The sequence below is a fragment of the Aquila chrysaetos genome, chromosome 2, assembly GCF_900496995.4.
Source record: "Aquila chrysaetos chrysaetos chromosome 2, bAquChr1.4, whole genome shotgun sequence".
Classification (NCBI taxonomy): domain Eukaryota; kingdom Metazoa; phylum Chordata; class Aves; order Accipitriformes; family Accipitridae; genus Aquila; species Aquila chrysaetos.
This window is the reverse complement of record NC_044005.1, coordinates 74,733,413-74,749,293: the sequence shown is the minus strand read 5'-3', so window position 1 is coordinate 74,749,293 and position 15,881 is coordinate 74,733,413. Positions and strand designations below refer to the sequence as shown.

General features: G+C 41.8%; 1 protein-coding gene across 2 annotated transcripts; it reads left to right on the top strand.

The window, feature by feature from the left end:
* The first annotated feature begins 3,351 nt into the window (after positions 1-3,351).
* On the top strand, positions 3,352-15,881 carry IRAK1BP1 (interleukin 1 receptor associated kinase 1 binding protein 1). 2 transcript variants are annotated; one of them, XM_030003560.2, is made up of 4 exons: positions 3,355-3,681; positions 10,143-10,208; positions 14,383-14,513; positions 15,563-15,881. In XM_030003560.2, the coding sequence occupies exons 1-4, from the start codon at positions 3,424-3,426 to the stop codon at positions 15,831-15,833; spliced, it is 726 nt and encodes a 241-aa protein (XP_029859420.1). In that variant the 5' UTR covers positions 3,355-3,423; the 3' UTR covers positions 15,834-15,881. The 2 variants fall into 2 exon arrangements, with proteins under 2 accessions (XP_029859431.1, XP_029859420.1); XM_030003571.2 differs by lacking the exon at positions 10,143-10,208 and having other exon boundaries at positions 3,352-3,681.

Here is a 15,881-nt window from a genome sequence, read left to right as displayed (position 1 = left end):
GTCTGAGACACATGACAGAAAGACATCAGTCAACATGGCTACTGCAAATTGTCCTTTCACAAAAAAGCATTTGGCAGCAGCTTTAACAGAAATTTCCTCCTCACACACATTCCAAATCTCCAAAAATCTTACCTCACTAAATAAATCCAGCTCCATTGCTGAAAGTCATAAGCAATATAGCACTTCACTGCTACCACACAGAAATAGATTCAAACATAAAACCATCTGTTTCCTAAGGAAAAAAACAAATCCCCCACACAAATTAGCACCTTCTCCGTCTCTTCATAGTCTGTTGTTAAGTTTTCAAATTTTTAATTCAACTATAAGTTAGCAGAATGATATTCACAATTAAATTAGCTTTTCCAACTCTGAAACAACAGTTTAATCCATCATTTTCAGAAATGCCTCCTACTCAAACTGTAAGTCAGAAAAAGCTTATTATCCATAGATTTGGCTTTATATTCAAATTCTGAGCAACGGACTCTCAACATACCAAAATTGGAGCTTTGCAAAGTACCCTTAAAGAGTGCAAAGTAAAAATGTGGCTATAGTTATTAAATTATCCTTAGTGTATGATGTTCTTACAGTGCATGCTAACTACTCAATAACGCTTGACCTTGTTTCAGAGAAAACTATTTTTCCATAGATTAATTTGCATGCAAGGTAATTTTATAACCGGCCTTAGAAAAGGTCTGCTAGGATGCATCCAATTAAGCTCTTAATTATGATAACTTTTTGTAGTATTTCTACAAGACCCACTGTGTTCCTGGAAAGTTAAGGATCATACAGCATTGAATTATGAAGTGCGTAACACATACGAGATTTCATTGCACATCTACATATATGCATGTAACTACTCCAACAGATTTTGTCTGATACAGGCTGTCTTTAGTAAAAGGCAAATCACTTTTAATCAACGGTTAAATCAGAATAGTCTTGAACACACAAAACCAACCTGGAAAATACACAATTTGGCTTCATAACATTATCCAACACTTCTTTAAAAGCTTTATTGATGATTTCTTGATAAGCAGCATTCAATACTTCAAGTGTGTCTACTGATATTGTAACATATTTAAGTAAATCCTCCACAAATATCTTGGCTAAACAAAAAAAAAAAAAAAAAAAAAAAGTACTGCTGTGACAGACTACTTTCAAAAGCATTTTGAACTCCCTGTTTAATGAAAGAATTTGTTTCTGAGGAATAGACATTTATAATTTCCTCTCTACCCATTTTCCTTTTACATTTTATTTCTTAAAGTCAGCAATGCCCGGAATTTATTCATGTAAGCTCTGCAATTGATTTATGTTAAGTGGCTAGGCACTAATATTTCTGGGTTCTGTTACAAGCTTCTTCCTTGTCTTGTCATATAACTTTGATCAAAGTCAGCTACAGTCAAAATTTTAGGAGTGCCTACTTTTGGTTATTCATGCTGAGAAACACGGAGTGTCATCTCCAGAGGTAATGAATACCTAACAGGTTCAATCCATTTCATTTGAAGCTTTAAGTGTTCAGCAAATCTGGAGAGAAAACCAGATTCAAAGACAGAAGACCAAAAAGTGATGAGGCATGCAAAAGTCATTGATACCTCTTAAGGTAGATGTGACATTAATGATGGGAAGTTTGTACAGAATCTTCCTAATGATGGGACATGAAGCACACACTGCACCAATCAGACTAATGAGAGGAAAAAAGACAGGGCTTCATTTCCCTTAGTATTTCTCTTTCCTGCCACCTCCAAGGAATCTGCATCTGACTTGTAAAATCAGGTCTTGATGTCTTTACATGTCATGTTTTTACCTAGAAGGAGAGTATAGCAATATTTATCTGTATCATGTCACGCAGACTTTCCAATGTTTGCAACGTGAATTCTGAAGGCTGCAAAACCTTGTATAAACATATAGTACCATCAGCTTCCAGCCTCTGCGCCAGATTCCAGCTTTCAGGTAATCAAAACACAACGTACCACAAATGTAAACAATAATGATATATCCAAAGTCCTTCCCAAGAATCCTCATACAAATGAGACCACACATACAGAGCTAGTCACTGAGCTAGTCGTTTCATAGTCACTCGGACAGGCTGGAGAACTGAGCTGAGAGGCACCTCATGAAGTTCAGCGAGGGGAAACACCAAATCCTGTGCCTGGGGAAGGAACAACCCCATGCACCAGTGCACACTGGGGCCTGACTGGCTGGAAAGCAGACAAGGACCTGGGGGTCCTGGTCGACAACAAGTGGATCATGCACCCACGTGGCAAAGCAGGCCAACACCATCCTGGGCTGGATTAGGAGAAGTGCTGCCAGCAGGTCGAGGGAGGTGATCCTTCCCCTCTGCTCAGCACTGGTGAGACACACCTGGAGTGCTGGGTCCAGTTCTGGGCTCCCCAGTACAAGGGAGATATGGACATACTGGAGAGAGTCCAACAAAAGGCCAGGAAGTTGATGAAGAGACTGGAGCATCTCTCCTACAAGGAAGGGCTGAAAGAGCTGGGACTGTACAGCCTGGGAAGAGAAGGCTCTGGAGGATCTTATCAATGTATATAAGCGCCTGATGGGAGAGAAGGAAGACAAGGGAGACCGGCTCTTCCCAGTGGTGCCCAGGGACAGGACAGGACACAAGGAACGCAGATTAAAACACGTGAAACTCCACGTGAACATAACAAAACACTTCATTTTTACTGTGAGTGTGGCCAAACACTGGCATGGGTTGCCCAGAGAAGTTCTGGAGTCTCCGTCCTTTGAAATACTCAAAGCCCAACTGGACATGGTCCTGGGCAACCTGCTCTGCTGACCCTGCTTGGGCCAGGGACTGGACCCCCCCCTCAAGAGGCCTCCTCCCACCTCAAGCAGTCAGTGATTCTCTGAGAAGCCCGGCTGCACCCCTCCGCCTTTCCTGAGGAGAGGGCAGCGTGAGCAGGGCTCGGCCAGCAGACATGAGCAAAGCCAACGCATCTGCCGCGAGACCCCTCGGCAGAGAACCAGCAGCACTGACGCCTGAATGGTTTTTCATCCGGACGTGCTGTGGCACAACAAAACCCATCCTTCCCTCCACAGACAGCGACTACAGCCCTTTCTCCAGCACTCCTCCTCACGCTCTCGGGTCGCTCCAGACCTTAATACGCTGAGAAAATACGATAACAGCTCAAAACCGGCAGAAACGGGACCGCTTGTCCCAGAGGACGTGCCCCCACACCCCCCGTACCCCAGCCTTCCCTAGGGCTGCCGCCCAGCCGCCCGCCTCGCCAACTGTCATGGCGGACCCCCCTCGGCGGGCGGCAGAGGGACTTCCGCCTCGGTACCCATCATGGCGGGAAGGCGTCCGGGTGACGCCGACCGGGAGCGGAAGGGAGGGCGTCACCTCAGCGCCTCCCCGGCTGCCGCGGGCGCCGGTTGCCATGGTGCCGTGAGGCGCCCGCCGCCATGGCGCTGCCCTCGCCGCCCCCGGCCCGCGTCTTCGCCGAGCTCCTCCCGGCCCCGGCCGCGGCCCCGGCGTCGGCTCCGGCGCCATCCGGGCGGGAGGTGCACGTAAGCGGCAGCGCGGAGCTGAGCGCCGGCCCGGACCGGGCGCGGGTGTCGCTGCGGCTGGGTAGCCGGAAGGAGGCGGCCGGGGCGGCGCGGAGCAGCGTGGCCCGCCGGCTGGAGTACATCGCCCAGAGCGCCCGTCAGCGCGGCGTCCCGGTGAGAGCCGCCGCCCGGCGGAGGGAGGGAGGCAGGCAGGCAGGCAGGGGGGTCCTCCGCGGCGCCGGGCTCGGAGTGGGGGTGGCGGGGAAAGCCGGGCTGGGGCGGCCCTGAGGGGAAAGGCGCCCGCCGAGCTGGGGCGGCCCTGAGGGGAAAGGCGCCCGCCGGGCTGAGTAACGGGGGTCGGGAGGATGCCCGGGGGCTGCCGTGACAGCCCGCCCGTGGTGGGGAGGCGGCAGGGTCGCCAGCCCCGGCGGAAAAGGTGGAGTGTGGCCGCTCGGGGCTCTCCGACGGGTCGCTCGTTCGGCGTCTGAAAACCGCCCTGCTTCGACTGTTTGGCCTGCTGGTGTGGTGCGGCGTCCTCGCGGCTGACGGAGCGGTACACGGCGGCGTCACTTCACCTGCGCGTCCGCCTTAGTGGCGGTGTACCTGCGTGGTTACCGCAGCGCAGCGGCAGGCGCCTACGCAGCTTTTTCCTCTCTCTTCTTCTTCCCTTTAAGTAGAGAGGTACGAAAGAACGCGAGGCGTGATCAAGGTGGCTGAAGTGACAGAAGCCCCTTGTGGGCTCAGAAAGTTCCTTTACCGTAATACGGTTTTTGGCCTCAGGAAGTCGTTTTGTGGCAATGAGAAAAGCATAGTCTTGCCTTGAAAGCTTTGTCCGCATTGTAAATGCTCCGTAAGGGTGGTACTTGTCCGAGCAATCGTGCTGCTGATGGTTTTGGATTTTATAAAACAGTTTTGGGCAGTGTTCCACACCTAGGACCCTTAAAAACACCACAAAGCTGATTTTTGATGGAATAAGTGGTTGCTTTTGAAATTTACTTACCATTGGAGCTCCCTGGGAAATTTGTTTCTTTTTAGTGTATTCACAAACAAGCTGGGGAAAAGGGAGGTGACAGACTTTGCTATCAACACCAAATTATTCAATGTAGTAAAAACGAAAAAATTGCAGAAGGGTTTAATGATACTGCATGATGTTACAGGGGAATTCAGTATTAGTAAATGCAAAGTAAGAGAGTAAGTTACTTGGCCTGAACAGTGATACGCTTACAGTGAAATGGTATGCACAGGTCTCAAAAGCTGCATGCGTTTAAAGATAAAGAGCTGGCTCCAACTTTGCCCCCCCTCCTTCCCAAACCCCAGGATTTACTGTTTTCTTTTAAAACTGATGGTGATGCTGTCTTGTTTTTTTCTGTAGTAGTAAAGCATTTGTTCAGGAATAAAGAAGAGAATAAAAGGACCCCTTAACCCCTGATTTAGGAAAAGGTGATATTGCAGCTATGGGACTAGAAGGCAAGGAGACATGGAGGCTGCTGTGGGCTAGCCATGTGATCCTGCTCCCTGCATTTTTCCCCTTTGCACAGCTGGGTGCACGTCTGTCACGGGGAGCACGATTCTGTTGCCATCAGAATTACTTGTTCAGTCAGAAACCACGCATTTTTGTATGGGATTACAGGTTGAATGCATTCAGTTTCTATTAAGTGAGTTAATAGGAGTTTAAAGTCAGAAGACAAAGCAACTTATCAGGCATTCATTTTTATTAGTAGAGAAAATTATAAGCTTTGTACCCACCACCATGGTGACCTATCAGATCATGGGGTATTTTTCATCCTGGCTGCAATTAAATAGCTCCTCAGAGTGTGGATAGGTAAGAAAAGATAGTTGCAGATATTTAACCTACAGTGAATCTGAATAATTGACTTCCACGTTTGATGTGAGCCTGATTGAATTAGGATAGCATGGAGCATTCCACACATGGTGGATGGCACACAAAAGGAGTAGGCAGGATGTGAAATAAGTGAGCGTGCTTTAGAGGGGCTCTGTGCACTACTTCAGGCTAGAAAAAAGAATTGCAAAATGAAGTATGACCTGGACAAACAAATGGTTATATTTGGGTATATGTAGTCAGATTCAGAAATGTAATGGGACCAGGTAAGCAGTGGTGGTGTAACCTAGGGGGAGAGTGGACTGTTTTTCCAACGTCAGAGCATTCAGTGTCTTATCATACTTATAATAATTTCACAGTAATCTTTTGCTGTTTCAGAGATGCCATGCATTGGAGAATGGAAATGTTAGTTTTTTCTGCTTACTTGAGGGACTGTGAAATGCTGCTTAAGTTGTGGGTTTCTCAGTGTTAGCAAAGTGTTAGCTCTAGGGAACTCTGAGAAAAACAACATGAAGTTTTTTGGGTTTTTTTTTTCAGAGTAGTTCCCTGCGGTATAATTTTTAGTGCTTTGTTCCATCCAATTTTAAATCACTCCACTGCTGGAGCTTTTATTTGCCTTGTAGCTTTTCTACTGACAACTCTCACTGCTGGCAATTTGTTCTTAACTGCATTTGCTAACATCACTTGTAGCTAATACCATTCTAGACCACTGTAAAATTAATATCTCTTCACAATCTCCATACAGTTCTAGTTTTTGCAAGCTTATCTAAGGCCTCTTTAGAAATTCGCTGGCTATTCTATATATTTATTTTTAATTAATCCATAGAACAATTTCCTTAACCCTTGTTGTTGCTATCATAGGAAGGCTGTGAGATCAGAAGTGCATAACCTTTGCAGCAGCAGGAGCTTGCATTAGCAGCTTGTCAGGATGCCTGGGGGCAGCACCTAATTTCCATATATATTTACACAGGATTTTAATCAGAAATAGATGCACATAGTAGCATTTATTTATAGAGTGCTGTAAGTATATGCAGCACTTCAGAGCACAGAATCTGCTTTGAAGGCTGCAGGGAAAGTAAAATCAATGGGGAAACCAATCTCTCTTACTCAGCCCAGCTGCTCAAAAGTAATGTTTTTTTTCTCTTTCTCTAGAAGCAAACTGATTTTATATTTACCACCTGTGATTTATTTGGGGAGTGGTGTGGAGATGACATGTGTTTTCTTTACTCACTGTATCTAACCATTGGCATTGGCCATCTTGTTTAAAAATAACTGTGATAATATTTGTTGTACCGGTCAGAGTATTTATTTAACAAAATAAACCAGTTCACAAACTATATCCAGTTGACTCTGGCTTAGAGTTTTTCTGTACTGGGATATATCCTTGGATATATGTGCAATATTCTCCATATTTTGAGCTTGTTATTTAGGAGTCACAGTTATGGACGCACATCCATACAGTCAGTGGAAAAAAAAAAAATTTTTGAAGTTTTGCTCACTCAGTTACAAAATCTTCCAATTTCAATATCTCCTTGAATAAGAAATGTAGAAACCTGCATAAGGCATCACCTTTTTTAGAGTACCGCGTATTTTAAGAAATATCCCAAAGTATCCTTACATTTGCTGAGTACAAATCTGATTTTTACCTTTCTTAATGAATGGACGTTAAGCAGCAGAAACGTCTTCACCGTAGATTTTTAGGTGGTCATTCTGTCTGTCTAATGCCAAACAGAAGAGGCAGAGTGAGGGGATGAGAGGCTGGGGCACAGGTACCTGATGCCTAGCTGGGGTACGCGCTGACTGTAGGTGCTGATCATCCGTAACTGTCCGGGGACACTATGATGGATGGACTGTTAGGAGATATGAGCATACATCAAGACTCTCACTACCCATTTCTTTAGTACTAAGAATAAAAACGCTATGTTGAGGTGGAAGAAGTGAACTCTTTTATTTGTTTAAATACCTTCATTTTTTCATAATGTAAAGTTATACTGGATATATCAGTGCAAATGTACAAGTAAATTTTAAGACTTGTTTCCAGGTGTCTCCAGATATTTTTTTATTTATAACTACACATATCAGTGTAGCTTACCACAATGGTGCATTAGCGTATGTTTCCAAACTATAAACACTTTCCCTTGCTAAGGCTGGTCTTGTGTTTCATAAAAAGGTCTCACAGGTTTGTTAACTCAGTAACTGGGAGCAGAACATGTAACTTTATCTGCAGATAGGCTTTTCTCGTAGTGTATTGTTATATAGCTGTCTCCTTGAAGTGTGCTTTTGCTAAATTATCTACTTAGTCTTTTCCCTGTTCTGGGGAAAGGAGCAGTCATTCCTGTAAACAGTGACAGTGTCGTGAGGGTGGACAGGATGGTCCTGTGAAGAAGATATTGTTCAGAAATAGCAGATAGGGAGGAGGAAGGGCTATGTAAGATTTTGTTCTGTTGAAAAGAAGGACAATATAAGGCAAAGCACAGTTCTAGACTTGATATTATAAGCTCAGTGGGATATTGACAGTCTTTTTCATTTTTGTTTATAGAGTACCTGCAGCAGTGATGGTTCATGTCACTGCTGGCTCAGAAAATGGGCTATATAAGCAGAATGCAAGTGCAATTCTGTTAAGGATTGTTCAATGGCTTCTGGGGTAATTGAGTTATCCCATAACAATGTTATATTGATTTAATTTTCCTACTGTGATTCTTGGCCCACAGATTTAGAAAATAGAGAAAGTTATTCCAGAAGTCCAGAATACCTGAGACATCAGAAGTGTAGCTTTCCGTAAGTCACAGTGAAAACTTTTTTTCCTGTGGCTACTGCAATCAAATGGATAGTTCCTCAGCCAAAATATGAACAGTAGGCATAAGCAGTAGGAAAAAAAGCCTTTTGTTTTTGATGTAGTCGAAGTCCTGATTCCAATTTAAAATTCTATCATCACCTTTTCCCTATCTTTGTCCAAACACCCCCTGAACAGGAACGAAGTATCTAACAGAAGATGTATCACAGGAGGCCACCTTGTTATGACTTCAGCAATTATTTCGTCAATTTATCTTCGTAACACGTACAGCTACTGTCAAATCTGGTGGGATAAAAATTAGCTGTAAGGGAAATTTTGTAATAGATGGCACAAAATGATCTTTCACTCCGATTGCATTGATCTTGCAATAGTGCCTGGAGCCACAGGATGGCACTGTCCTTAAATACACAGGGAGCTTGTGGACGGCAAAGCCAAATCAAAAGACCTTAATCCGTTCAGCAGGAAAGAACTTTTGTTTAAAAAGGATTAAGGAGCGGGGACAAGGAAAAACAAATGCACTTTTTCTGTGTTTACTCTAAAGTTTTATTACAGTATAGTTATTTCTGTAAAATATGAGTTGTAGAAGAAACCTTTTCTGTGTGGTTATTTCTATGAGATACATAAGAGCTCTAGAAAAAACCTTTCTTGTCAATTGTAATTGGATTCTATCATAAATAGTAAGATTGCTCCATTTTGTAAATTAAATGAGGAGTTGGTGCTGAACTGACTTGAGCGCTCTTTAGCAAACCACAGCCAGCCACGCTGCCAAAGTACCTCAAACCTATGACTGCAAAAGGGGAAATACGTTTTTTAGGGACTAACTGGCCCTGATCCTTGCCCTTGCTAGAAGAGATTATCCAAAAATAGGACTGTTGTGCTTGAATATGAGCACTGCCAATCAATCATAAAATTAAAATTTCAAAATTTCTTTCTTGTAGGCTGCTGTGCAATGGTAATTATGGATCTAATTTCCATATGATATTTTAAAAGGAAAATGCTTCTCGTGATTAATGTCATTTATATAAAACTTAAGCATGCATACTACATGATAAACTTGAAGATTTGAGCCTCTGTGGGAAATATTCTGACGCAAAGCATCTTTTGAAATGTGTCGACACTGAAAGCAAATACTGTTTTCCTGTGCAAATATATTTAGTAAGTAAAACTTTCTCAGCAATTGGAAGGCTTAGTATCTGTTTTCCTACAGTTCCTGGGTATTAAATGCAAAGTTATATTTACAGTTAAATTGAAAACTGTGCTTTTTGTTGTGTTATAGTAATTTTACAATAAATTGTTCATCCAGACTGTTTACTGAAGAGCAAAGTGGGTGAAAGAAATGTGATTGTTACACTACTAGCAAGCTGGTCAAATATTCAGATGTAACTGGAGTTATTCTGTATCTTAGTTCAGTATCTTATTTATAAGTCTTAACAGGATTTGCTAGTGCTCTGTGCAGCCATTATGTTGAATAATGTAGCTGCTGTTAATGCAAAAGTGTCACTGGTGGAATACCCTCTTTTAAGGGTTACCATTCTGCCAGAATAACCAGTGCTCAGTCATTGTTCACATCACCTTGCTACAAGCTGCTGCTCTTAAAATATCTTAAAATAGGGGCCTAAAAAGCACTTTTCACATACTAACTTTCTGAAAACAATTGAAGCTTCTAGTTTTTTGAACCAGGTGAATTTACCGTTACAGACTGATACACACAGCTTCTAGCTAGCAGTCACTTTTAAGACCTAATTGTTTTCTTCAAGTGAATAGCAGCAAAATTACATTATAGAGCTACTGTATAATTTACTTTAAATAATGTCAAGAAGTCTTTAACACCCAGCTAGTTCTTAACTGAAGAGATTTGCATGGAAAATTCCAAATTTCTGTTGCTGAGTCATAAGTAATAAGCCCAAACAGTTAAACTTTTACAGGACGCTATGAACATACATTTCCAACAGATGGTTAATTTCTGTCTTTTAAGATTATATTCCTGTACTTTTGTTTTAGGAAGAAAATATGACTGTAACAGAGGATTTCAGTAGAGTAGAAAATACTTACCAAATGGAAGCAGAGGTATGTGTTCAACCTAACCAAAAATAATAATAAAAAAAGAATAAGAAATGTTGCAAGGACTGATGAAAAATTGCAGATTGTCTTTCCTCATACTGAGGAGTAGATGTTCTCTATGGTAAAGGCAGCATAGTACAAAGAAACTATTGAAGGACTGCAGTTTAAAGCAGAGTTCAGCTGCAATCTTCTGTTGTGTGCAGAGCCTGTTTTCTGCTACTGTAATATAAAAGGAATTCTTTTCTTGTCAGATTAATATGTGCTTTTTAAATATTATACGATGCTACAGAAGGGAATATTTGGTTCTGGGGCTCTAAGGTGGTTGTTCTGTGGCAGTGTAAGCTCTCCTTCACCCATAGCCCTTCCTGCCCTCTGCTTTTTGCAGGGAGTTGTACTTAGGTGATAGGTCAGTTCAGAAAGCTGCTCTAGTTAATAACTTTTTTTTTCCCAGGTTAGCTTTTCTTTTTTCCACTATTTTAGCTCCCTGAACTGGAGGCAATGCAAGGCAGAGGACAAGAGTGGGGACAAGAGTGGATGGGGGACAACAGGGGCATGGCAGCCCTAATCTAGATCTGTTTAAGCCACAGTTGAACAGCACCTGGACTTTGATCTATTCTACACGACTCTGCCATCAGCTTGCTGCAAGTAAAGCAAAGCTAATTGTTTCCTAGGTAATTGACTTGGAATTCTGTAGGTTAAAAGTGCTGCATGAAAGCTAAATATTATGGGAATAATCCCATTTACTTCAGAAGCAACTCAAGGGAGCATATTTTTGCACATTCATGCTATAGTAAGAAATAAATGCTGTGCTGGAAACATTCACTGAGGGAAATGATGTGTTTTCAGTCAATGGATCTTTTTAGAGCATCAAACTTTAATCACTACCCAGCAAATTTACAGATTCTTATGAAGTAAACCTGGAAGCCTGCAATAAAATGATAGCTGTTTCATAGAGCTGTTGTTTACAATCCCCTAAAACAGGGTTCATCCTCTTTAGTTTGCTTGCTTTAAGGCATATTCTCATCTAAATAATAGCAATAAATACAGAAATAAGAATTCAGAGTACAAAATTTGGATTTCAAAATGAGACTTAAGATACTTAAATGGTATGCATCAGTGTCCTGAATGACTTTAACTTCAAAATGTAGACACCTACTATCATGAGAGCTTAAATCACCATGTTTTTTAGATGAGCTGTACTTAAAAATTAATAAAACTATATTGAATTATTAAATTATTATTTAGGCTACAGACAACCTTAGGCTTACAACTTCAGTCTTAATTGGTATCTTAACCAATCGTCTCTCTTCTGCTATTATTTTTTATACAACAAAGATTGTACGTGGAAAGCTAATCACATGGATTTAGTGTTCATTTGTAGGCAGCTTGGACCAGCTGTAATTGCTGCTCAAAAGTTGTATGGTTGCCTAGGACCTGGGTGTCAGAGCTTGAAAAATCTAGCCATAGTACTGCTGGTTTGGCTGCCCTGTACACTTAAGTAGCAGTATGGTCGCTCTTTATGCAGAGATTAGTTTCTCCTTGCTTCCCCCTTTATGTATGTACTTGTTTCATTAGTGCAGCTTCATAAACCAATGAAGTTCCATTGACCAGCGTGTTTGCATACTTTAGCAATATAAATGAATTTAAAATTAACTTCCATTTGCTTCTTTACTAGAGAGTTTGCTGTTATATTTGTGTTATATGTAAAGTCATAGAAGTCATGCATTATTTCATTCTGTAAACTCTTTTTACCATTTGTCTACTGAAAGAGTTTTTAGAAGACTGAAGAAATTCCAGACAAATAGCTATTTTAAGGTACAATTAAGAATTCAAGATGCGCTTTCAACTGCAAGGAGATAAATTTTAATTCATGCTATAACGAAGGAAAATACGCAGAAGAATGAAGTTGTTTATGAGATCACAAAGCTCTGTAATTTCTTAATCATAATAGTTCATTTATTGCATGATGATCTCATGGGATGAAGATTATGTTGGTTTTGTGCATTTCTTAATATACTTGCCTCCTTATAAACCATAACTTCTTGTCCTTCACAGCCTTACCCAGACCTTATGTCCATAATGGTTTTTCATACCCTCATATTCCTTTTTTACACTTTTTAACCTTAATCATAATTTTATTGAAGAATTTGAAACACTGCTTTGCACTTTAATTCTCAGGTATCCTCTGTAAATGTAAGTGGAATTTATTGCATCTAGCTCTAAATGAAAACTGTGATTTCTAGGAGGAAAAAAGAACAAAATTCACAGCTATTGCTCAGTTGTTTTCTGCCCCTGAGGGGATCTGATTACATGCTGCTTTTTTAACAACAAAGTTCCTGAGTGCCCAGGACTGCCCCAGTCTGAGCAGCTTATCTCTTGCCTTAGACCCACAGTTCTTTTGTTTGATCATTCTTATGTCTCATCCCCTTGAGGGAACTAATCTTGTAAACACTGATAGCCATCTGGAAAACACTATGACAGTCCTCATAGTGAGACTTTCAACTTTCCACAAAATGCGACTATATGACAGTTTTTTGGCAAAACACTACAAGAAGATGTGTGCTTTTTATACATGGCAAGAACTCCCACTAAAGAAAGAAATCTAGGTTTAGGCTCATCTTCAGTCTTTGTTCAAACTGGTACTGCACCTTCCAGAAAGTGATCCAACCCCCAAGACAAAGGGTGTGCAGCTAAGATTAAGATGCAGACTTGGTGCAGTTTTGCACAACAGGTGTGACCCTTTGTCGTTGTAGGAGATGGAATTGCCCTGCCACTCCATCATGGTCAGTTTTTAAGGCCCTATGTCCAGCTTTGGCTCAGCTGTGTGAAGAGCTACTGACCCAGTGCAAGGATTCAAGCCAGGATGAGGTACATGTGCTGCGCTGAGAGGCTACCAAGGGTAACAGGATGTGTGCATTAATTACTTTGTGATAATTGTCGCTATCCATTTTTTACCTTACCCTGTATATGAAGTAGCCCCCTCCTCTCTTACTGAGAGATTCAACTTCCTTGAATTACCTCATTTTCCACAAGGTAAATCTATGGTATGCACACAGGAAGCTACCGCAGTGCAGCTGACATGCCATAACTTGGACTGCTGTACCATACACCTTTATTGGGATACATTGCTATAAGGACTGCAGCAATCACGGGGGTGACTGTACGTCACAGGGAATTTTCTTTACCACAGCTTTTTTTCTTGCCCTCCTGTTGAAGCTGTATTACTGTGCAAAAAGAAAGGAAAGAGTCAGGGATAAGAGAGAAGGTGAGCCTGACTTGGTGGTGAGAGCACTGTACTGGGAAGTGAAGATGAGGGTATAGTCCTATAAAAGAATTTGGGACCCAGGATTTCTGATTCCTGAATGCTGTAGCAGCTTGGCGTCATTGCTTCCCTTGTGGCGACTGTGCTCTGCCACAGAAAAAGGCTGGCTCCTGCCTGGAAAGTCACCACCTCGCTGGCACTTCCCTGCAAGGAAGGCTGTAGGGCTCTGGATCCAGGGCTGATAGTGATGCCTGCTTTGTAGCACTTGGGAAAGCAGCTGAACTCCTGCTGCATCTGTACTTAATGTTTCTTACTGCCAAAGCCACAGACCGCTAGATGTTTAAACTGTTTGTAATCGAAGTCTGAAGTGCCCTGTTCTCTGTAGGCACTGGAGTGAGTCTTCACCCAACACAGGGTTTTGAGCCTGCTGCAAGCTGGACTGGGCTAGGTTTGGTTTAGTCTCATAGCTTAGGTTTCTGGAACCTAATGCTTGGAATTAAAATCTAATTGTCCTTCCTGGACAATGGTTTCCATATCATTTTGCTTGGGCTTCTGCATAATTAACATCTAGTAATCTAAATAAGGAAGAGCTGGGATGCATCTAGTCACATGTCCCAAAGAGCACATTCATGCTTCAGATTGCCTACATACCAAGAACGCTGTACTTCCTGACAAAAGAGCATTTCTTAATCCTCAATTTTAAACCGTTTTATGAACTTTGTTCTGTTGCAAACCTAATGATAGACTTTAGGGCTATATAAAAGTGTTGTAAGTAAATAAATGTTGGAGTTATATACAGGACTAGTATGTTTAGTTAGTTTGTACATATCTGGCTTTATACTGGTTTAAATACAAGTGTTGAATCATAGGGGAAAAATGAAAAAAAATTACTTCTGTGATGTCTGTGTTCACTCCCAGGTCTGTATTATATTCAGCGATTTTGGAAAAATGCAGAATGTTTGCAATCTACTCATTGAAAAGTTAGGAACCTCTGTTACCATCAGTCCACCTCATTTCTACCATACACCAGAAGCTGTAGACACCCTTCGGTAAGTTCTCTCTCATGTCACAAATTTACACCCTCAGATAACTTAATATGAATACGTAATTTATACTGTTTGTAATAGGAGCAAATAGTTTCCTTCATACCTATTAAAATTTATGTTCAAAGATTTCAGTATTTGTTTTAAATATAACTTACAAATTAATGCCATTCAACCTAGAAGATACAGCTTGTTTTTTTACAGTGTCCCTGTGCAAAAGTAGAATGTAGTAAAAAATATTTTCCTGCTGATTACCATTGGGAGTATAATCTACTGTGAATATTAGGTCAACAGAATTTGACTTTGGTTACATCAGCAAGTATAGATTTAATTTGTATTTATTCATGAAGGTACAAGTGTGTTACCAGGTGTTGATAATTCTAAGTACCCTTGCCAATTCCCATTACTCTTAGCTGCTGACATGACCTGAAAAGAACCATGTACGGTGCTTGTTCAGCACCAAAACGTGAAGCTCATGGTCTTGGTATTTTAGGCGTTAACTATTCAACGTCCTGCTTCTCCCATTGACACTGGCAGGGCAGAGAGAAGTTTAATCTTGGTTTGGGTTTTGCCTCTTTAAAGAAAAGAATCATGCCTGCTCCAAGAAGCAAGCTCAACTAGCTGCTGCTGATGTTCTGGAGATGTTGGAAGTGTATCTATCTCAAAGGCATCTACGCAGGAGTCTGGAAATCAAGCCAGTGAGGTTTAACGTGCTAGTATGCCTTACAGCTGGGCCACTGAAATGCCTGGAGCAAGGGTTGAACTCTTGCTCTGCACCACACACCACAGATGCCTGCAGCATATAGGTGTTAGGAATGCTCGACCCTAGCTGATGAGGATGCTGATACTCCCTCCGCACACTCCTCCCTCAAACTCCGAAACTACCACCCAGAAGCTGGGGGAAGGTGATGTGCCTTACATCTATGCAGTTATGAAGGTGATGTGCCTTACATCTAGTTAGAAAAGCTGAGGTGTTAAAAACAAAAATGCTTGGCAGGAGTACTTGTACATCAGTTGGCCCTGCTTGTTATTGTGCTGCTTTTTCTACCTCTCAGCCGTCAAGTATGTGTGGCAGCTGTTGGAAACACACGGCAGAAAGCTCAAGAAGTCTGTCGACTGTTTGGCCAGTCATTGGGAAAACCTTTATTAATAAGAGAAGAAGAAACAAAAGAATGGGGAGGCCACATAGACAGTCATCTATTGAACTCCCCAGATTCACTGACTCTGCAGGAAAGAATCCAGAATGCTACTGCTTATGCTTCTTGTAGAGTGTTTGCTGTGTTTGAGATAAAGGGAAGAGAAAACAGAAGAAACAAGTTGCTCTAGGAACTTTCGAATCCTACACATTTTCTTAATAAAATTTTTATGCTTTGA